Source organism: Sciurus carolinensis, unplaced genomic scaffold (assembly GCF_902686445.1).
Source record: "Sciurus carolinensis unplaced genomic scaffold, mSciCar1.2, whole genome shotgun sequence".
Taxonomy (NCBI): Eukaryota; Metazoa; Chordata; class Mammalia; order Rodentia; family Sciuridae; genus Sciurus; species Sciurus carolinensis.
In genome coordinates, this window is record NW_025920209.1 from 302727 (window position 1) to 327560 (window position 24834).

At 34.2% G+C, this 24834-nt stretch overlaps 1 protein-coding gene and 1 pseudogene across 1 annotated transcript; both read left to right on the top strand.

Moving 5' to 3' along the window:
* The first annotated feature begins 4933 nt into the window (after window positions 1-4933).
* Window positions 4934-10719, top strand: LOC124975037 (olfactory receptor 8K3-like; annotated as a pseudogene).
* A 9144-nt stretch (window positions 10720-19863) lies between these two features.
* LOC124975062 (olfactory receptor 8K3-like) lies at window positions 19864-20802 on the top strand. The gene has a single exon (XM_047537941.1). The coding sequence runs from the start codon at window positions 19864-19866 to the stop codon at window positions 20800-20802; it is 939 nt and encodes a 312-aa protein (XP_047393897.1).
* The last annotated feature ends 4032 nt before the right edge of the window (window positions 20803-24834 follow it).

Sequence of the window (24834 nt, forward strand, 5' to 3'; positions counted from 1 at the left end):
GGCCAACAAAATTAATAATGAAGGAAAGAAGCTGAATCATGGCAACAGAATTCCTCAATAGGGAGTTCAGTGGAACTCAGGATAATTACCATGCACCCAAGTGGCATTGGTGTCATTCCCACAGACTTTGGGAATAACCAAGAACTTTCTTTCAAGCCCCCAGAGAATTACAAAAGCAGACTTACTTATCAGTTTTCCTTACTGCAGTTAAGTTAGCAATCAAACAGGAGAATTAGAACCTGTTTCTTATTTTAGGTGAGTAGTTGGAACTGGTCATCATGGTTATCAGATTAGCTCCAGTGATTGACACTGGTCTTCAGTTTCAACTACAGTCACAATTATGGTCAGCGATGTGAGACACTATACTTTGTCATACTCAATAATCTACTTGCCATTACTATGTTTTCTGGAATAATGAGGTGGTTTTAACACTATTGTTGTGTTTTTTGAAAGTGATAAGGGAATCTGTTTCTATTTGTTATTATGTCTACACTAAACTGTTCTAATCAAAGAACATTGTAAGGAAGAATGTAGGGTGTGGATGCTGAGTGTAAGTGCCTCAATTACAAACAGCTTTCTGATAGGACTTCCAGCTATTCAGTAAACTAATATTATTATTTTCTCTTTCTGTTATGCATCAATAGAGTTGAATATGTGCCACAGCTAAATGTGATCTACTTTCAGTAACATCATGTAAAACTGTATTGGTCACAGTGTAAATTCTCCCAAGAGCAGCTTCTTAAGAAAATATCTAAGTATATGATTTAATTTGTTAGTTGATTCTACTGCACCAGCACTGAATGTTCATAAAACATTTTTAAAGGTATAAGGAAATATCAATGCTGACTACCCTTTTTTGACCATTATTAATTGTAAACATGCATCAAATTTTCATGCTGAATAATACAAAAAAATTTTAGAAGTATTGTTTAAATAAATGAACATATTGATGTTAAAATCAGAAAAACAGTTGTACAATTTTGTGTATGAGGGTGTGGTAGTAGTTCATTTTAGAAAGGAAAATAAGTATTCTTCTGGATCTGAAAATGTTTTATTATTATTATTTTTGTTGCTGCTGTCTTATGTGGATTCTTTTTAACTAAATGTGATAAGCTTGTAAAAATTTATTTCTGAAATTTGCATTTGTTTACATGTGCATTCTATTGAGTAATAAATTTAGAATACCAGAAAACAAATAAAAACAGCTAAACATGCACGTTCCTTATGATTATTTAAGACACTATGATTATCTGTGTTTAAACATTTCTCCATTGTGTCCTTAGTCACTAAATTACAAAAACAAAATATTTAAAAAGAACTATCAAGATGTCCTACAGCATAACCTTTCCATTTCGAAGTTCCAGGCTGCAGTAGAGACAACCTAGAGGACTTGTGGAGAGGGCTCTAACATGACCTCAATGACATGGGAACCCCGCAGTGCACTCTGCGATTAGCTGATATTCCACTGGTTTTGTGTGACACTTTCCAGTGCTCAGGAATCATTAACAAATTGCATAGCCTCTCCTCAGGGAGACTCTCAAAGGAGCAAAGATGCTCCATAAATTAGTGGACTATGTTATGATCACATGCAGAGCCTGGAAACAATCCTCCTTGGAGGTGAGTAGCTGACCTGTTTCTGTGACTTCCCGAGTCCCAGTGACTCTTCATTGACGTAGCTACAGCTTTCGCAGTCTGCTTTGATAACCACAGTTTCTGGGCTAGTCCAGTATTTCAGACACCTGCGTTATACTCTTTGCTAAATGTTAAGTGTTTATATGCAAGTGGTTATTTGATATTTTGTAAATAGTAAAAAGAGAAACAAAAAATGAACTTCTGATAGTATTTAACAAATTAGGCAGATAGTATTTAAGAAATAGGCAGATAGTATTTAAGAAATTCCAACCTCAACTTTCTGAGATTTTTATTTTCTTTCACTCAGATGCTCAACCAAGTTGTCAAATATGATTTTATCATTTATAATGAATCATATTTTTCCATAAAGTTTTCCAGTTGCCTCTTAATTAAAAGAACTATATCAATATTTTTGTTAGACTTGCATTATCTGTTTCAAACAGGCCAAGCATATCACAGATTCACTGATGTCACCGAAACTATCAATGTCATTCATAAGGTACCACTTTTAGTTGTGGGTGAAGTCAAAGTAAAATAGTGAAGCACCTATGTTTCTACAGACAATCTCCATCACACCATAACGTCTGATTTTTTGAAATAACATCAAATCAATCATGGAATGAAGAAATGCCTAATGAATCAGTCCTTTCAAAAATGCAAAACAGGAAAATATATTTTGCTTACTATCAAGGTGTCTTTTCCACTTATTTTTTGGGGGGCTTCTTATAACAACATTTCCCCACTCCTTTTTGAGAAACACATGAATGTGTATAAATGCACATTTCATCTCTCATTTTACAATAATTGCCAATTATTTTTGAGTTGAAATCTATATTTGCTAGCATGCAGGAAGCCAACATGGCTCACAAATGATTGGACCTCTTTAACTCTTTACACTGCCCAATTTTATACAGTAGGTGCTTGGGGAGAAAAAAAAAAAAACACTTTAAAATGTCAGAACAAACTATCTTCAGCAATTAAATAAAATAATTCAGATGTAAATAAAATAAAAAAAAAGTAATCCTGTGAAAACTCTCAACATTTTTAGAGAAACAACTAATATATTTTTTCCTTAAAAATAGGGACACTAGTATTTATTAGCATGGATTGAAAAAAGCAACCCTTTCTTTAAAAGCTCAGTTTTTCAGTTGGAAATGGTTGATACTGATTTTCATAGTCACTAAAGTGTGTGTCTGAAGGCATTGTCACTGGAAAATTAATTCAGAGTTCCTCTATAGGCCAAGAGGTGACCATAGTGAACAGGAAAGGACATCAGAAAGCCACTGTTTCATAAGCCTTAATTGATGTGACATAAAGAGAGCTGGTTGTTTACTTTCATAAATTTCTCACTGAATTAGAACAAGATGTATTCCATACTTGTATAATTGTGTCAAAATGCATTCTTCTGTTATGTATAACTATAAAGAACTCATAAAATTGTCTATTAAATATATATATATATATATATATATATATATATATATATATATATTTCAGTGTAATCAATCCAAGGATGCCCTGGCTTTTGTAATGCAACAGCATTAAGTCACATTTTATTAGATGGGATGAATAAATTAATGAGGCAAAGTAAATTTTTTTAGTTTAAACTAGTCAAAGACATATTTGAATAGTAATGATAACCAGTAATTTTTAAATGCTGAAATCCAATATACACAAATTATATTTAGGATTAACCAATCATAAAGTGTGCTACCAAGTTTGATAGCATGAAAGTAAATGTAAGCAGTAGTCTCAATTTGAATGGATATTTTAAATTTTAATAAAATATACATTAGCTATAGGTTAATATTTTAACCATGTTAAAGTTTACAGTTCATTGCCAAAGCATTGCGCTCTTGGGTTTGATATTCTGTTACTCAACTGAGGACTTTTCAATGATATTAATAAGGGATAGGCATTTTTAACTCTCCTGCTTTATGATGGCTCTGTCAGTCATTGTTCAATATCAAGGTGGTGAAGTCTTCAGAGATGAGGAAAGCTGTGTGCTTTTTTATGATCTGGAAGCATTTTAGAAAAATGGGTTTTAGTTATTTTCTAAATAATTCATTCCAGTTACATTTTTCATGTTTCTATATAACTTGTGTTGCCCATAAACTGGAAGTCATATCTAAAGTGCTGATTATATTCAGAATAAACACATTTACTAAGACTACTTCACAAGGTTCAGTGCAACTCACACCTCACCCCATCCGGTTGTTCATTATTAGTGATGCTAAATTAATTCTCAGATGACATGCTAGGAATAGATCTCCTTACAGATATGGTGACTGTTTTCTAATTAATAGGTCACAGATACACACACACACACACACACACACAGACTCACACAATTAAGTTACACCAGGCACAGAAAGACAAATATAACTTTTCATTTGTGGATCTCATATAAGCAGAGAACAGTTGTCACTAGGAGTTAGGAAGATAGGAGGAACTGGTTCTGGCGTTCTATAGCATAGTAGGGTAACTATGGTAAACAACAACTTTATGTGTATTTCAAAATAACTAGAAGAGTCTGAAGATTCCCACACATGAGAAAGGAAAAATGTTTGAACAGAGGAAAATGCTGATTACTATGAATTGATCACTACACATTTTGTACATTTCTCAAAATATCATATTGTGCCACATAAATATGTTAAAATATGTATCAGCTTGAGGCTGGGTTGTGCCATGGTAGAGCACTTGCCTAACATGTGAGGTACTGGATTTGATTCTCAGCATCATGTATAAATAAATGAATAAAATAAAAGTCTATCAACATGTAAAAATACATTTAAAATATGCACCAATCAAAACACCAAAAATAAATAATAGGAGAAATAGGAGGTGGGCAGAGTATGAATATCATTTTCTAAATAAAATGTCCCCCTTGATAATAAAATTAATTCAGTGAATTTTATGCTATTTTCCCAGTTATGTTTTGACCTTAGTTTATATTATACTAACGATGAACAATGCTCTGGTATTTTAGGGAATGTGTGCAATTGTTTTCTCTGGATGGCCATGTTCTCAATTAACTTTTTTTTCCCATTTTCTCAACATTCAAGATTGTGTAAAAGTCCGTAAGTAGGCAATATGGAATGATCTTATGTTTTTTCTGTGTATATGTGTGTGTGTATGTTTGTATACACATATGCAGAGTACCTATGCATAAGGCATAAACATGTATATAATACAACTGTCATATGTAAATACATAAAGTGCATGTAAACATCATCATATCTCATGGGAATCAATTATTTTATGTTCATCCCCAGTATAGGTGCCCTGAGTGGCTTCAATGGACAAACACAACTTAACATTGCTGAATGAATTCATCCTAATGGGAATTACAGACCTCCCTGAACTGCAGGCGCCATTATTTGTGCTTTTCCTCATTATATACATGATCTCAGTGGTTGGTAACTTGTGCTGATTTTCCTCACCAAAATAGATGCCCAGCTGCACACACCCATGTACTTCTTCCTCAGACACTTGTCTTTCACAGATCTTGGTTATTCAATGGCCGTGGGACCCAAAATGTTAGTAAATCTTGTTGCCGAGTGACCCAACATCTCCTACTCTTGGTGTGCTACCCAACTCACCTTCTTCAACGTGTTCATCAGTAGTGAAGTTTTTATCCTGTCAGCAATGGCCTGTGACCGTTACGTGGCCATCTGTGACCCCTTGCTCTACACAGTCATCATGTCACAGGCATTGTGTCATGTGCTGGTGGCAATACCTTATCTCTACAGTGTCTTTTTTTTTTTTTTTTTTTTATTATTGTATACAAATGGGATACACGTTGTTTCTCTATTTGTACATAGAGTCAAGGCATACCATTTGAGTAATCATACGTTTACATAGGGCAATGATGTTTGATTATTTTTTTTCCTTCCCCCCCACCCCTCCCACCCCTCTTTCCCCTCTATACAGTCCTTCTTTCCTTCATTCTTACCACACTCCTTATCCCTAACCCTAAACCTAACCATAAACCTAATGCTGACCCTTCCCACCCCCCAATATATGTCCTCATCCGCTTATCAGCGAGATCATTCATCCTTTAGTTTTTTCCGATTGGCTTATCTCACGTAGCATGATATTCTCCAGTTTCATCCATTTGCCTGCAAATGCCATAATTTTATCATTCTTCATTGCAGAGTAATATTCCATTGTATATATATGCCACAGTTTCTTTATCCATTCATCAACTGATGGGCATCTAGGTTGGTTCCACAATCTGGCTATGGTGAATTGAGCAGCAATGAACATTGATGTGGCTGTATCTCTATAGTATGCTGATTTTAAGTCCTTTGGGTATACGCCAAGGAGTGGGATAGCTGGGTCAAATGGTGGTTCCATTCCAAGCTTTCTGAGGAATCTCCATACTGCTTTCCAGAGTGGCTGCACTAATTTGCAACCCCACCAGCAATGTATGAGTGTTTCTTTTTCACCACATCCTCGCCAACACCTATTGTTGCTTGTGTTCTTGATAATCGCCATTCTAATTGGGGTGAGATGAAATCTTAGGGTAGTTTTGATTTGCATTTCCCTTATTACTAGGGATGTTGAACATTTTTTCATATATCAGTTGATTGCGTGTACATATCTGTGAAGTGTCCATTTCCTTAGCCCATTTGTTGATTGGATTATTTGTATTCTTCGTGTAGAATTTTTTGAGTTCTTGATAGATTCTGGAAATTAGCGCTCTATCTGAAGTATGGTTGGCAAAAATATTCTCCCACTCTGTAGGCTCTCTCTTCACATTTCTGATAGTTTCCTTTGCTGAGAGAAAGTTTTTTAGTTTGAATCTATCCCAGTTGTTGATTCTTGCTTTTATTTCTTGTGCTATGGGAGTCCTGTTAAGGAAGTCTGATCCTAAGCCAACAAGTTGAAGATTTGGACCTACTTTTTCTTCTATAAGATGCAGGGTCTCTGGTCTGATTCCGAGGTCCTTGATCCATTTTGAGTTGAGTTTTGTGTAGGGTGAGAGATAGGGGTTTAATTTCATTCTGTTGCATATGGTTTTCCAGTTTTCCCAGCACCATTTGTTGAAGAGGCTATCTTTTCTCCATTGCATATTGTTGGAACCTTTGTCTAGTATGAGAAAATTGTATTTATTTGGGTTTGTGTCCATGTCCTCTATTCTGTACCATTGATCTACCTGTCTATTTTGGTACCAATACCATGCTGTTTTTGTTACTATTGCTTTGTAGTAGAGTTGAAGATCTGGTATTGCAATACCCCCTGCTTCACTCTTGCTACTGAGGATTGCTTTAGCTATTCTAGGTTTTTTATTCTTCCAGATGAATTTCATAATTGCTTGCTCTATTTCTGCAAGGTACATCATGGGGATTTTAATTGGAATTGCATTGAATCTGTATAGCACTTTAGGTAGTATGTCCATTTTGACAATATTAATTCTGCCTACCCAGGAACATGGGAGATCTTTCCATCTTCTAAGGTTTTCTTTAATTTCTTTCTTTAGTGTTCTGTAATTCTCATTGTAGAGGTCTTTCACCTCTTTTGTGAGATTGATTCCCAAGTATTTTATTTTTTTGATGCTATTGTGAATAGGGTAGTTCTCCTAACTTCTCTTTCTGAGGATTCATCACTTATGTATAAAAATGCATTGGATTTATGAGCATTGATCTTGTAACCTGCTAATTTACTGAATTCACTTATGAGTTCTAAAAGTTTTCTGGTGGAATTTCCAGGTTCCTCTAAATATATAATCATGTCATCAGCGAACAGGGATAGTTTGAGTTCTTCTTTTCCAATTCGTATCCCTTTAATTTCTTTGGTTTTCTAATTGCTCTGGCTAGAGTCTCAAGGACGATGTTGAATAGAAGTGGTGAAAGAGGGCATCCCTGCCTTGTTCCAGTTTTTAGGGGGAACGCTTTCAGTTTTTCACCATTTAGAATGATATTGGCCATGGGCTTAGCGTAGATGGCCTTTATAATGTTAAGGAATGTTCCCACTATCCCTATTTTTTCTAGTGTTTTGAGCATGAAGGGGTGCTGTATTTTATCGAATGCTTTTTCTGCATCTATTGAAATAATCATGTGATTCTTAACTTTAAGTCTGTTGATATGATGAATGACATTGATTGATTTCCGAATGTTGAACCAACCTTGCATCCCTGGGATAAAACCCACTTGATCGTGGTGCACTATCTTTTTAATATATATTTGTATGCGATTTGCTAAAATTTTGTTGAGAATTTTTGCGTCGATGTTCATTAAGGATATTGGTCTGAAATTTTCTTTCCTCAATGTGTCTCTGTCTGGTTTAGGTATCAGGGTGATATTGGCTTCATAGAATGAGTTTGGGAGGGTTCCCTACTCTTCTCTTTCATGAAATACTTTGAGGAGTATTGGAATGAACTCTTCTTTAAAGGTTTTGTAGAACTCGGTTGAGAACACATCTGGTCCCGGACTTTTCTTTGTTGGTAGGCTTTTGATGACCTCTTCTATTTCATTGCTTGAAATTGGTTTATTTGTGTATGTCCTCCCTGTTCAGTTTACGTAATTCATATGTCTCTAGAAATTTGTTGATGTCTTCGAGGTATTCTGTTTTGTTGGAGTATAGATTTTCAAAATAGCTTCTAATTATGTTTTGTATTTCACTCGTGTCTGTTGTGATGTTTCCTTGTTCATTCTGAATTTTAGTAATTTGAGTTTTCTCCCTCTTTTTCTTTGTTAGTGTGGCTAAGGATTTATCAATTTTGTTTATTTTTTCAAAGAACCAACTATTTATTTTGTTAATTTTTCCAATTGTTTCTTTTGTTTCGATTTCATTGATTTCGGCTCTGATTTTAACTATTTCCTGTCTTCTACTACTTTTGGTATTGGTCTGCTCTTCTTTTTCTAGCGCTTTGAGCTGTAGTGTTAAGTTGTTTATTTGTTGTTTTCTACTTCTTTTGTTGAATGCGCCCCATGAAATAATTCTTCCTCTAAGTACTGCTTTCATAGTGTCCCAGAGATTTTGATATGATGTGTCTTTGTTCTTGTTTACTTCTAAGAATTTTTTATTTCTCTCCTGATTTCTTCTGTTATCCAATCATCATATAATAGTGTATTATTTAATCTCCAGCTATTGGAGAAGTTTCTGTTTTTTATTCTGTCATTTATTTCTAATTTCAATCCATTATGATCTGATAGAGTACAAGGTAGTATCTCTATCTTCTTGTATTTGCTAACAGTAGCTTTGTGGCATAAAATATGGTCTATTTTAGAGAAGGATCCATGTGCTGCTGAGAAGAAAGTGTATTCGTTCTTTGTTGGATGGTATATTCTATATATGTCTATTAAGTCTAAATTGCTGATTGTGTTATTGAGATCTATGGTTTCTTTATTCAATTTTTGTTTGGACGATCTATCCAGTAGTGAGAGAGGTGTGTTAAAATCGCCCAGTATTATTGTGCTGTGGTCTTTTTAATTTCTGGAATTAAGAAGGATTTGTTTGATGTACGTGGATGAGCCAATGTTCGGGGCATAGATATTTATGATTGTTATGTCTTGCTGATTTATGCTTCCCTTAAGCAGCATGTAATGTCCTTCTTTATCCCTTCTGACTAATTTTGGCTTGAAGTCCACATTATCTGAAATGAGAATGGATACTCCATCTTTTTTGCTGTGTCTGTGTGCATGGTATGTTTTTCCCCATCCTTTCATCTTTAGTATATGGGTATCTCTTTGTATAAGATGAGTCTCTTGCAGGCAGCATATTGTTGGATTTTTCTTTTTAATCCAATCTGCCAGTCTGTGTCTTTTGATTGATGATTTCAGGCCATTAACATTCAGGGTTATTATTGTGATATGAGTTGTATTCCCAGTCATTTGACTCATATTTGTTTTTTGACATGATTTGGTTTCTCCTTTATTTGGCTATTCCTTTAGGCTAGCGCCTCCTGTTGTTGATTTGCATTGTTGTTTTTCATCTGTTCCTCATGGAATATTTTGCTGAGAATGTTCTGTAATGCTGGCTTTCTTTTTGCAAATTCCTTTAGCTTTTGTTTATCATGGAAGGATCTTATTTCATCGTCAAATTTGAAGGTAAGTTTTGCTGGGTATAAGATCTTGGTTGCCATCCATTTTCTTTCAGGGATTGGTGTATGTTGTTCCAGGCCCTTCTAGCTTTTAGGGTCTGGATTGAAAAATCTGCTGATATTCTTATTGGTTTCCCTCTGAATGTCATTTGATTCTTTTCTCTCGCAGCCTTTAAAATTCTGTCTTTATTTTGTATGTTAGGTATCTTCATAATAATGTGCCTTGGTGTGTGTCTGTTGTAATTTTGTATGTTTGGAGTTCTATAAGCCTCTTGTACTTGGTTTTCCATTTCATTCTTTAGATTTGGGAAATTTTCTGATATTATTTCATTGAATAGATTGTTCATTCCTTTGGTTTGTTTCTCTAAGCCTTCCTCAATCCCAATAATTCTCAAATTTGGCCTTTTCATGATATCCTATAATTCTTGTAGATTCTGTTCATGATTTCTTACCATCTTTTCTGTTTGGCCAACTTTGTTTTCAAGATTAAATATTTTGTCTTCAATATCTGAGGTTCTGTCTTCCAGGTGTTCTACGGTGTCTTTTTATCTTTGCTGACCGTCATAAAAATTTTTGTTTCTTCATTTTGTGGACATAAAGTCATCAGGCATTTTTACTATGATAGTCTGCCTTTGATATCATTGCTGTGCTCAGAAACACATGAAATTAGACTGATAATTCTAATATTATCAACTTTCAATTTGGTCTCATCTCTCCTGATAGTTCTTGTCTCCTTCATTCTGATCCTTGCCACCATTCTCAAGATGAACTCTGTTGAAGGTAGGTACAAGGCCTTCTCCACGTGTGGGTCTCACCTGACAGTGATAGTGGTGTTTTATGGGACTCTCTTCTTTATGAATGTGCAGCCTAAGTCTAGCCATTCCTTTGACACTGATAAAATGGCTTCTGTATTTTACACTCTGGTGATACCCATGCTGAATCCCATGATCTACAGCTTCAGGAATAAAGAAGTGAAAAATGCCCTACATAGAACCTGGAAAATGTGTGCACATATTTTCTTTAAAACAATATTATAGTATATGGTGACAATAAATTATGTAATAGCCAGTATACACTGTAACTTGCATTGCTTTAACCTTGTACTGCTGCCTCTATGGGACAGCAAGAATCAGTGTGCAGTTGTCACAGAACAGAGAAGCATTAATAATAATTTTCAAACCTAAAGTTTTCTGTAGTAAATGACTAATTGCGGCTTATACTTCAGATATTAATTTGTATTTATTTTAAAATCTAACTTAGATGCCATTCCCAGAAATTCTCAAGATAGCCTAAATTCTTTTACTCTCTTTGGGTAAATTTTATTTTAAAGTCAAAGACTTTCTTTGTTCACTATTTGCAGTTTGATCTACTACAAACTACAAAAGTTTATGTACAAATCTTATACACAAAGATCGATGTGTTCAGGAAGCATGCATTACTAACTTGCTTTATGAAGCTTAGAGGAAATTTAATGGGAAGTGACTGATACAGTGTTTTAGATGGTACTGAACAAAATGAAAATAGAATTGAGAAGTAGCAGGATGACACTCACATTTTTACTTAAGTTTGTTAGGGAAGCTGGTTGATCAGTTGAATTTCAAAGGCAGAGTTGAGTGAGTGGGATGTATTCATAGCCAAGGGCAGACTGCTGCAGGGTGAGAGCTCTATTAAGGCAGAATTCCTTAACACTGAGATGATTGTTTCATTCAGGGACATCAACAAAAAGATGGTTGGAGTATAAAATATGATTAAGAAATGGGAAGCAATGATAGATATATGATGTAGAACTGACCAAGTGATACCATCTAGGCTATTGTAAAATTTGTCCTTTATTCTGGTGAATAAAATACATTTTGTATAAATTTTAGCTTTGAGATGCAATCTACCTTTGGATAAGGAATAGCTGGACTACTGTTAAATAAGAGACCAGAGAATACTGAGGACTGAAAATAGAAAATCCTGTTGGAATTTATTTATAACAGTTTCAGAAGTGGATACAATCTTAGGCCAAGTTTGGAACAGGAATGAAAAGGGATGAGAATCTTGACATTAAAAAAAAAAAAAAACTCAGTAACATTTGCACACCTTGATGTGGGTGTGAGAATATTGGCAAAGAAGACTATTTTTAAAAGAATATTTTCATGGTGCACCTTGATATATGTTGAGTATTTCTTTCTGCTACCAATCAACACAGAGAAATGGAAACTTAGTTTAGCCTCCCAACAAAACCAGAAAAACAAAAACAAAGCAGAACAAACAAATGAACAACATATGTCGTACATTTATTTTTAAAAACTGACACCAGGCAATTAAAGGCAGTTTCTTCAAATGGTAAAAAACAAATGAAATGAGTACTGTTATTTCTTGGCTTAAGAATGTCTAAGGGATGACTAGAAAAATACTGAGCTGAAGATACAAAGTGGAGAGCCTGATAAGAACAAGCCAGTTTGAGTTCACAAAATAATAATAATAATAATAATAATAATAATATTAATAATAATAATACATAATGCATCAGAGAGAGAGGGAAAGGGCATCCCATTTTGGGATAATCATCTTCAATTATTCATCAGGTGACTGATTATCACATGCACACGGCAACCACCCAAGATTGAAGAGAACTAATCTAAACATTGAAGAGAGCAGTGTCCAACACTCATAGGCAATATGAAAGGGGGAATTACATATAGCACTCAAAAAGATTTACTCTGTTAGAGCAGTATAATTTGCCCTAGAATAATCACTGCTCTAGACTCATCTAAGAAATCATGAAAGCAATATCCAAAAGGATTAACTTGTTTCCAACTGACTGTATCCCTGAACAAAGTTCAATTATATTTATAAAATATAGAATTATTCAACATACACAATTAATAACCACAAAGTGTTGGACATATTTTATTATTTTCAAGCATATGAAGAATCTGGAAAATATAAAGCATGCTGAGCCAAATAATGAAACATAACTGACCAAGGGAGCTTGGGATGCAGCTCAATATACAGCACTTGCCTAGCTTGTATGAAGACCTCACCTAACACACACACACACATACACACACACACACACATAAACACACACGTGACCAAGAACTGACACATATTACTACTACCAAACAAAAGTATTTAATTTGTATGACATTTATACCTCCAATATTGCTAGGTAGAGACACAAAGGATATTAACAATAGAAATTGAACTGTGAGGGATAAATGTAGAATGCACAAGAAGAAAAGTGTATATTGGTATATTTGCAGCAGATTAAGTGCTGTAGAAGAAACATAAGCAAGCCTAGCCTGTCAATACAAAAATGAAAATGTCAAAATGAAGCCCAGGGAGCTAAAGAAATGTGAAGAGAGAGGGGAGAATCTATATGCTGGTTGATAACTTCAAGCAGCTGAGCACACTTGTAATTTACTTTCCTGAGAAGACTAAAATGATTTGACATAATTATAGGTGACAGTTTCATAAATGTTAAAAATGTGCATGTATGATCATATCACAATGAATTCCACTCATTTGTATATATGTATATATAAATACATATATATGTGTATATATATACATATATATAAGTGTATATATATTTCACTTATATACATATGTATAAAAATATATAATATACCAATCAAAAAAATAAGTAAACAGAAAGAAGACCAACAGAGTTGAGGAAGGAAATTGAGAGAGGGCAAAGAGGAGGCAAAGGGGAAGTACTGCTAACTTAAATGGTGTAAATTATATTCTATGCATATATGAATATGTTAAAGGGAACCCAGTATTATTATTTGAGGATCTATTTGACTCTTTATATTTATATGTATATGGGTACACCAATATTTGGGCCATACACATCTGCAGTCATTATATATATATATATATATGTATATATATATATATATTTGGATTGCTTTCTTAATATAAAGTGAACATTTTCTCTTCTGATTAATTTTGACTTGAAATTGTCACACTTCTCAATACTATCATCTCAGAATTAGGATTTCATCAAATGAATTTGACAAAATTCATCATATTAAAAATATTGAAAAAGCTGGAGAAACTAGGGATACAGGGAGCTTACCTCAGCATTATAAAAGCTATAGGACAAATTCAATGCCTATAGCACACTGAATGGAGAAAGGCTGAAAGCCAGAAAAGTAAAAGTCAAAGTTCTCTGTATACCGATGACATGATCCTATGCAAAGAAGACCCAAAAACTCCACCAGAAGCCTTCTAGAACTGGTACACAAATTCAGAAAAGTAAAAAGATGCAAGACCAACATCAATAGATGAACTGCTTTCCTATGGTGCAATAATGAATATGACGAGAAAGGAGTCAGGAAAACTCTCCCATTCATAATAACCTCAAAGGAGAAAACAAAAAATCTTCGGAATAAATCCAATCAAGGAATGAATGACTTCTACAATGCAAACTATAGAACACTAAAGAAAGAAATTGAGGTAGAACTTAGAAGATGGAGAGACCTCCGATGTTCTTGGATAGACAGAAATAATGCTGCTCAAAAGGGCCTTACTACCAAAAGCACTATACAGTTTCAATGCAGTCTCCATCAAAATACTGAAGACATCCTTCACAGAACTGCAAAATGGAATTCAAAACTAATTTAGAAGCATAAAAGACCCAGAATAACCAAGACAATTCTGAGCAAGAAGTGAGGCAAAGGTTTTACAATTCCTGATCTCAAGTTAGGATACAGAACCATAGTAACAACAGCAGCATGATATTGGCACCAAAGCAAACATGAACAATGACATAGAAAGAAGACACAGAAAGAAATCCACACAGATGCAATCATCTTATAGTCTATACAGGTGCCCAAACTATACTTTGGAGAAAAGATAACATAACAGGTGGTTTTGGGAAAATTGGATGTCTTATGTAAATAGATTCCTGTCTTTTACCCTAAACAAAAGTCAACTCTAAGTGGAAATATTGACATTCTTATAGCTCACTCAGAGACTTTTGAAAGCACTGCTTCCTTTTGTACCAAGATGGACACTCTTTTTGTTCCTTTATCACATAAGAATTCATTTGTGCCCACATTCTTAAGTCACTGTAAATAACAATTATATACTGTACATTTCAAAGTTTGACAAAAGCACTTTGAAAGTTTTCACCAAATAGAACTGATAAATGATTTAAAACATTATTCAATGTACATATTATATGGTAACCCATTAATAATGTGCAACATTTTATGGTTTATGTACCAGTTAAAGTAAAGGAAAAAAACTGTAGTGTTCCAAACACTTTTGATTCCACTCCTGGTGCATTATCTTGCTTCCTAAGCTGCACCTTTGACCTCATAGGGAAGCCCCTCTGAAAGGTTAGTAGAAGAGATGAATCAGGTGTGGGTTAGTGATTCTTCTACCCACCTGATAGTGGGCAGCTACAGTGTTGCATCAACTTACTGGAACATCTCTAAAGGACAGTCATGAAGAAGAATCTTCTCAGCATGAGGAACATTGGGTAGTGCACTTTTTCTTGGAAGGGGAAATCGACAGATATGTAAGTGTATATCAAATCAAGTATGGTAGCACAGATGATAGCCTGGATGATAAAAGACAGAAATAATTTCACTTGTAAATTATAGACAACATAATGTGGACAAGAAATACAGGGATTTAACTCTCCAAAATAGTAAAAATAGGAAGATATTGGTGTCTCCTGTAAATACACAACAAAAGGTGAACTAAGCAGAGAGGATTTTGATAAGCAAGTCTTTGGTATGACCTTCTCTATGGATGTCAGTTAACCTCTTTCCTCAGGAAAGAAGGTTCATGAACACAGTAGTATTTTAAATCTCAATATCGTAAAGACTCAGCCATAGTAGTAAGTAGGTGGGAACACCTCGAAGGGCTGAGGCAATGTTCTCCAGGAGAATAAATATGATCTGAATCAGCCCCAACATATGGTGCTTCTTTTGAGTAGACAGAAAGCAGTGGTCCAGGATTCAAGAGATGGTAGCATTCATTATTATCCCTTGTGAACAGTAGCAAAATGTTTGGATCACATTCCTATGCTTTTATGCTTTAGTGATCAAGAGGTCTTAGATAGGGAGGAAGGAATTCTTCCCCTAGGAGATAAGGCAATTATTCCAATGAACTGGATCTTAAGACTCATTTGACCACTTTGGGCTGCTCATACCTTTGAATGCACAGGCAAAGGAATAAGTTACAATGATGCCATGGTGATTATTCCTGACTTCTAAGGAGGAAATGGATTCCTAATCCATAATGGGGGTAAAAGAATTGCAAAATGGAAGACATACCCAAAGCCTTCTCTTCATATTATAATGCCTGTGGTAATATGGGAACATATTAAAGTCAAAAGATAATTCCAACACTTTAATATGAATAACTACTAATATTCCAGACCTTTCATAAGTGAAGGTTTGTATAACCCCAATAGGGAGGGAATCACCACCAGTTGAGGCACTTGTGGAAGACAAAGGGAATATTGAATGGTTAACAGAATGTAATTATAAATATCATATACTATAATTTATCAGTTATAGTAATAAGGGTTGTGATTTCCAGGAGTATTTCCTACTTTTCTTGTGAATATGTGTGTTTACAAACACACATACACATATTTTGAGGCAAGTATCTGTTTTCATTAATTTTGTATCCCATTATCATTCAGTAAAAGGTGAATTGCCTTATATCCATCCATATTTAAGTGATGTTAGCTTTGCATCATAGTACATTAGGTGTGGGATATAGGTGGAAAAGCAAACATAATGGAAGGATGTTACCTCATCTTTTGGGAAAGGAATTCATGGGTTTTGAGTTGTAGGTGAGATTGTTAAACCATCTTAGGCAGAATTAGGATATTGGTATTGCCTTTAATTGGAGACAGAGTATGTTTTAGGAGGTTGCATATGGGAATCAAATTGATGTGAGGGTTAATTTTATGTATTGAGTTAACTTGGCTAATGAATGCCCAGGTTGCGAACAAAATTGTGTTTGGATGTGTCTGCGAGGGGTTGTTTCTAGAAGATATAAACATTTGAATTGTTAGACGATTGAAGTAGATAGCCCTCTCTAAAGGGAATGGTATCAATTCAACTCACTGAGACCCTGAGTATAGCAAACAGGCAGAGGAAGGAACGTCTTGCTTTCTGCTTGAGCTGGGTCATCCATTTTCTCTTACCCTCAGCTATCCTTCCTCCCACCCCAACAGCTTTTCATGACTTTAGTCTGAGTCTGAACCTGCTAGCATTGGCTTCCTTATTTCCAAGTTACAGGTTTGACTGGAACAAGACAGGCTTTTCTGTATCTCTAACTTGCAGGCAGTGACTCATGGGTTTTCTCATCCTCCAAAATTGTGTGAGCCATTTCCTCATTAAGACTTCTCTCTCAATGCACATGGGTTCTGTTTCTCCAAAACACCCTCACTGATACACCTGTGGATAAAATTGTCTATGACAATTAGGGAACAAGTTCTAGAAATTCCGGTAAGCTCATTTAGGGATAATCAGCAAATCGATTGTCATTTATTCAGGGCTTCTCAAGTCTCAGAGGTTAAAAAACATCTATAAAATTTTCTCAATAGACCATGTGAGAAACATTTGACAGAGCCAAGATAGAGATTTCATTACAGGTAAAACACAAAATGTTTCACCTGATGCCATGTTTTGGAGATATTCACAAGTTTTCAATAACATTTGCAAATTTTAACTTTAATTTGATGTCAAAACCATAGCAAAATATTATTGTTCATTTTAAACTCTGTGATTTCCACCATTGAGTAGTGCCTTAGTAGAAATAAGTCCTTTCCTTTTCTATTATATTAATATGTTCATGTTATCATGAAGGTGATGAGCTAAATGCTCATAAGCATCCTTGAAAAATAATCATGGTACTACTTAAAACTCTTTAAGTTTTATTTGAATAATTTTATCTCTAACAGAGACCAAAACTGAGACCAATTGAAACATAGCTAGGGTGTTTTATTTTACTTTATTTTTTTAAGGTCAGGCTTATAAACCTGAAGGGATTCATTTGGATATCCTTTCCAATAGTTATTAATTACTCTATGTTTTTTTTTTTTGTGAGACTTTCAGAATATTGTCGCACTTAACGATTATTTAAGTAGATATGTGGATCTGCTTCTATCTTCACATCTTGAATAGTATAGAGGGAGTGTCTATCTCTCATTCAGTTGTAAAACAACTGGGAGGAGTTTTTTAAGTATTCATTATATTTTAATGGGACAATACTCAGAATGCTCTGAAATTTGCACAGCGATGTGACAAAAAGGAAATAGAATATTTTAGAGTATAATTTTAAAAATAGCAGTGATCAGTAATCATGGGAGATAATAATATATGGAAAAGTAGTTTCTTTCATTTCATTGAACTCCACAATCAGTAAGAAATAGCACTTTGTGCAATCTACTATTTTTTTTTTTACTTTTCTTGCTTGCAAAACAAAAACAAAGAAAAGCAAGCAAAACTTAGATTTATATGTTATTTTGTTGTACATACTGCAGATTTTTCTAATAATGCAATCTGACACACATTCCCAGATTTATTTATTTATTTATTTATTTATTTTGGGCAGGGAGGGGTGGTGGTGCTGGCGATCAAACCCAGGGCCACAAGCATGCTAGGCACTCTCCCTCTGGGCCTTGTGCCCAGCCCCCCAGATTTCTGATATAGGAAAGGTGTATTCATTAAGGATGGATAGTATAGCAAGAGGTCTTGGGCAATATTTTAATTGATTTAGTTCAAGTAACATTTAATGAGCTCTATATTTAAGGTGATAAAGTTGTGAATTATTTTTGCTTATAGTTAACTACAAGATTTCTGTTACTGCAACTTTCATTATAATCAGTATAATTTCTATTTCTTTCTCTACCTTCATTTATCTCTTTGGAATTATTTATACATTGACTCATTTAATTTCTATTCCTTCTTCTCAAAAATTATATATGCGTGTGTGTGTGTGTGTGTGTGTGTGTGTATACCTATATACATACATATATACATATAAGCACATACATATGTATATGCACAAGTATTTACACATGTATTTGTATAGATATATTTATATGTGCCAATATATATGTGTGAATGAATAATAAGTTCTAGGTAACTTATGTTACTTGCCCAATTGTTAATTGGTATATAAATAAAATACAGCATCAATGCTATCTGCATACTTGTATATATTCTGACATGTTCTTCAATGTAAAGTCAAATAATCCACACTGTGATGTCTTCTTATTAAGACACCTATGTGATATCTATCAAGCATATTGAAGCTGAAAAACTTGTGGGCCTAAAGGCTTTCACAGGCCTCTCTTGGAGGAGAGGTTTCTATGCATTTTTGCAATACATGCTTGATAATATTTTATATCATCAAATTGAATATCTCATATTATCATATATAATGCATAAATGTCACTGAGATAGAAATTATATAATTGACAAATACAGCACTATAAATAGTATACCTTTACGCATATCCATAATGCACTAATTTGAAAAGCGATTAACAAGTCAAAAGAATTACTAATTGCACTTTAAATTATTTGAAGAAATTTAATCAAATTTATAGTCAATAACTAAATTGCCACAAAGATTGTTTATTTTTCCAAATATTTATTGAAATATGTGTATTTGATGTATTAAGCATGGGGTAAAAAGGAATCATTATACCAAAAAAATAGTGAGAGGATAATATAATAAACTCAAAATTTAATTTTGTGTTAACTTTTAAAATATATACATATATCTCCATTTACATTCTTCTACCTATCTATATTATTGGGGTTTCTCAACAGTAGTCCTAATGATGTTTTGGGCTAAATATTGGATATAGTAAAATGTTTAACAGTTCAACTGCCCTCTAACCTTTGGGTACCAATTGCAGACCACTACAGAGGTGGAACAAGAAATATGCCTAGAATATATTCCTAGATATTGGAAATAAAAGCAGGTCAAACGGAACCACCAATCTGTCTGTGTGTATCTATAGTACCATGTAGATACATTTTCAATTTATAAATGTGCTTATTTTCAAATATCATAAATTGGGGAGTTAGGGTGTGTCTTATTTACACAAGCTTACATACCAAAAATCTCCCAAGTCATAATTTAGAGGAGTTATTGACTGTGCTGATGTCTGTATCCAAATAGGTTCTGTGATAATCTTTGATGGAAAAGCAAAATCTCACGGTGGTGAGTGAATTCATTCTGATGGGTATCACATCGCGCCCTGAGCTGCAGGCTCCACTGTTTGGGCTCTTCCTCATCATCTTTGTGGTCACTGTGCTGGGCAACTTGGGCATGATCATCCTCACCAAGGTAGACCAGAGCCTGCAAACACCCATGTACTTTTTTCTGAGACACTTGTCTGTTACAGATCTTGGTTATTCTACAGTTGTGGGCCCCAAAATGTTAGTAAATTTTGTTGTGGATGAGAATACAATATCCTATTTTTTGTGTGCCATGCAGCTAACTTTCTTTCTTGTGTTCATCATTTGTGAACTTTTTATTCTGTCTGCAATGGCCTATGATCGCTACGTGGCCATCTGCAACCCTCTGCTCTACACAGTCATCATGTCTCAAAGACTATGTCAAGTGTTGGTTGCAATTCCTTACCTCTACAGTATATTTGTTTCTCTTCTAATCACCATAAAAATTTTTAATTTACCCTTTTGTGGCAACAAGATTATAAGTCATTTCTGTGACAGTCTCCCCTTGTTATCTTTGCTGTGCTCAAATACACATGAAATTGAGTTAATCATTTTGATTTCAGCAGGGTTTAATCTGGTTTCATCTCTTGTGATACTCCTGTTTTCTTACCTACTCATCATTGTAGCCATTTTCAGGATGAACTCTGCTGAAGGAAGGCACAAAGCTTTATCCACCTGTGGATCCCACCTGACAGTGGTCATAGTGTTCTATGGGACTTTGATATTTATGTATGTGCAGCCCAAGTCCAGTCACTCCTTTGACACTGATAAAGTGGCTTCCATATTTTACACTCTGATCATCCCCATGTTGAATCCCTTGATCTACAGCTTGAGGAACAAAGATGTAAAGTGTGCCCTAGAAAGGATGTGGAAAAATTTATGTAATATTGTTTCCTAATATTCTCAATATGACTCTTATCAATTTGATTATGGACATAAAATTTTAGTCTGTGTGCATCCAGAGTCAGTGGCAAGAACAAATGCATTCAACCATATATCCATGTGTGGTCATATATTCTAGATTCTTTTACCTACTCTAAAATGATTGCTTTTAAAAAACAGCAGTAAAAGGACTGAGGATGTACCTCAGTGGTAGAGCACTCTCCTATCATGCATGAAGTCCTGATTCAATCCCCAGTACTTCAAAAATGAATGAATGAATGAATGAATGAATGAATAAATAAAATGGTAACATATATTTACCTTCCCTGAGAGAGGTCAATGAATACATAATATATATAATATGTCAGTATGTAAGTCAACATTATAGCACAATGGAATGTTCCTTGTGAAGAAAGCAAGCAAGGGAAGTGAGCAGGCTGAGTGGGCATACTGGACAGTAGGAGGTGCAGAGAGAAGTGGCAAGAGTTTCTGTGCATTTCTTACCCATCTTAATAAAATCCAGGGTTGCAATTCCACCTGTGTGTATGTGTTGGTATACATATAACTCCTTTCTCTTTGTTTCAGTCTTTGCCAGTTTTACTGGGGTATTTTGGAATTGTACCTGATGCAAGATGTTTACCTGTTGGGAAGAGTTCAAGTATTCATAGGAATTTGCTCAAATGCAACTATTCTGGATGTTGCAATTCCATTCTGTAATTGAAGTTCTCATTTCCACATATAAATCTATTAAATAGATACATTTTGTTTACCAGTAATCTGTGTGTCCTCATAGGCACCTGAATTTGTTTCAATCAGTCCACTTGGTTGGCATCAGTGGATGTACCAATTAAGGAAATATTTTTCAGCCATTCATGGAAGCCCTTGGGTTGGTACTTTTTTCTAAAGTGATTGTTTCTCATTGATTTATGACTGTTTGTTTTCATGGATTGTAATATTTTCTTATTCTTGTAAAGCAAAAGTAATTATCATTGTTTTAATGTAAAGTTCCAGTTTTTCTCAGATTTTGAATTGAAAAGATGATTACATGATATTGTATTGTTTCCCTTTCATTGGGTTGCTATTTCTCTATGGGGATCAGTATCCTTCATGCACTACATTTTCATGCACATTCACAATTTTTCTGCATCATTTGATCATTTCACTTGTAAGAAGCTCAAGAAAATAATCCCATACATAGATGGCACTTGAGGATATTTCCAATAAAAGTAAGGTTATGTACATAAGAGAGGATAAAGTTTTTTCCATCCAGAGTTGCTCCATACCATTGCCCATGTTTCCCCAGATACATTTTTCCTGTTTTCATTTTGTGTAATAGTTCTAGGACTTTATTGAATTTATCAGTTTGAATATTTGTTTACATCACTGTAATGAAATAAAAGTTTCCTGTGTAGCCAATAAAATTCGATAAAATATTCCTTTGGAATAACATTTACAGGTGTGTAGTACCTGGTTATGTGAGCATAATATTTTGAAATGGTTGATGCAGTTAAAATTAATTTCCAAAGTGGAGGTCAATACAATCATGTAATAGTAATGAATCATGTCTTAATTAATTTAACCTTCACATTAGCTTCACAGTAGTAGGTATGTCCTACTAAAAGTTCCATTTTTCATGAGGTTAAAATAGAGACTGAGAGTAGGGTGAGAAAATTGCCAGAGTTCACCAAGCTATTAGGGATTAAAGCCAGCTTTCAAGGTCATTTTATCTCTCTCCACCTTATATTCTCTTAACCATCACTCAGCACTGTCTCTTAATTTGCTTCACTGTTGTCACTTGGAGATGACAGAAACTACCATCTGACTTTTGCGGTGTCAGGTCAGGAGGAGAAAAGGCAAAAGGATGAGTAATGAGTACCACTGGTGACTACAGTATATCATATAATCATTCCCATTTAGTTCAAAGTCTATGATTCAGCCAAATATGAAACAAACATAATAAAAATAACAGCACAATAATAAAAACAACACCAATAGAAAATGATACAGTACAACATACATACAATTATTGGTGTGACATGTACATTGTATTAGGCATTGCAAGTAATCCAGGATGATTTTAAATATACAGGAGGATATGCAAAGTTTATACAATCATATAGGTTGGTGACAAGTTGTCAATACTTTTTGTTTACTTGAATTAAAAGAGTTTGTGTCCTCACCATATGCACACATACTCAAAAAAATTAAAGTAGTACACATAGTCACAATCATTAGAAGTCACTCATTCTATTCTATACAGAAAATAATGATATTCAAAAACTTTCAATAAAAGATTTATTATCTGTGTAAGCAATATAGGACAAAACAGTAGACCATTAGTTACTCTGGGTATTGATTGACCATTGGTGTAGTTAATTTGATATTCCTTGAGTTGGATGTAAGAAAGTGGAACCCACTATTACATATTATTTTTATAAATATAAATAAATAAAAATAAATTTTAGAAAGTTGGACAAAGGAACTGAACAAGCATAAATCAAATAAGGCATAAATGGCCAATAATATATGAAAAATACTCAGCATCAGTAATTACTATGAAATGCAATGAGAGAGTACCTCATACCTATCAGTGGCTATTCCCAAAAAATGAAAGGTAACAAATGTTATAAGGACTTGGACAATACGAAATTCATATACTGTTGGTAGAAATATAAATTATTACAACCATTATCAAAAATGGTGAGGAGGTTCCTCCAAAAATCAGTGATAGAAATATCATATGACCCAGTAACCCACTTCATATATATCCAAAGAACTGGAATCAATATGTGGAAGGGACATTCTACTCCTGTGGTGATTGCTGCTTTATTCACAATAGTCAAACAATGGAAACCGCTGTGTTTATCAGTACATGAATGAATAAAGAAAATGTGGTATATAAACATGAGGGAATACTATAGAGCTTTAAGAGCAGGAATTCCTGTCATTTGGGGCAATATGAATACATCTGAAGGATAATATGCTAAGTGAAATAAGCCAGGCACAAGAAGACAAATAACACATGATCTTACTTAAACTTGTTATCTAAAGAAGTTGAACTTGAACTCACAGAAGTACAGAGTAGAAGAATGGTCATCATTTTTATCACTTTGTTTCACCTTTCTGTACCCCATAAAAATGCAATTATAATTTTTCAATAAAACAATAGTAATAAAAATTTCATTAAAACACATGTAAATGAAGATTCATTTTAACAATACTGGAGAATGAATAAACACTTATATCAAAATATCCAGACATTAATTATAAAAATAAGAAACATGTTTTAAAATGTACATTATAAATCACTGGAAAAACGATTATCACACAGGAAAAAATGAGAAGGATACTCAAAATTATACTGAAATTTTGAAATTGGTGGTATGTATTTCCTAAGAAATTTTGTCAGTGTCAGTAACTAGATTCTTGGGTTTTAACAATTACTTTGGAAAATAACAGGAAACTGGAAAAAAGATATAACATTTGTTCACAGATACCTGACTTTGTGCATGGGACAATGATCTGTGAGAGAAAGGGTACTTAACTGGTTCCTGACATGGGTTAGTGACAGGACATAAAGAGACATCAACGATTGTATTTGGATGAGGACACAAAGTCAGAACCAGCCAGACTAAAGTGCCTGAAGCTGAGAATGGAGTGGGGTCAGAGAAGAGAGTAGGAAATCTGTACTGAGTCTCTTTGAGACTTTGGATGACCACTAAAATACACATTATAGTGTAATTTCATAAAGCAAATTTTGGAAGAATTATCAGGAAGAGAGAAATTTCCAGAATCTTTGTGATGAAAATTACCAGGTCACATAGGATTAGAATGTATTCGCATTCTGGCAACTGATAGTGATGCAGTTTAATAGTAACTTAGGACATTCCCAAGACTGCTGCAGACTGAAGAATTCACCCAGAGGAAAGCAGTCACTAAACCCTATGTTAACAGAGTTTAGCATTAATCCTCAAAGTATGTATAAACTGACATGCTAATAAATAAACTGTCTGCCAAAACAAAACTCTACATCTTCTAAATAAGATTT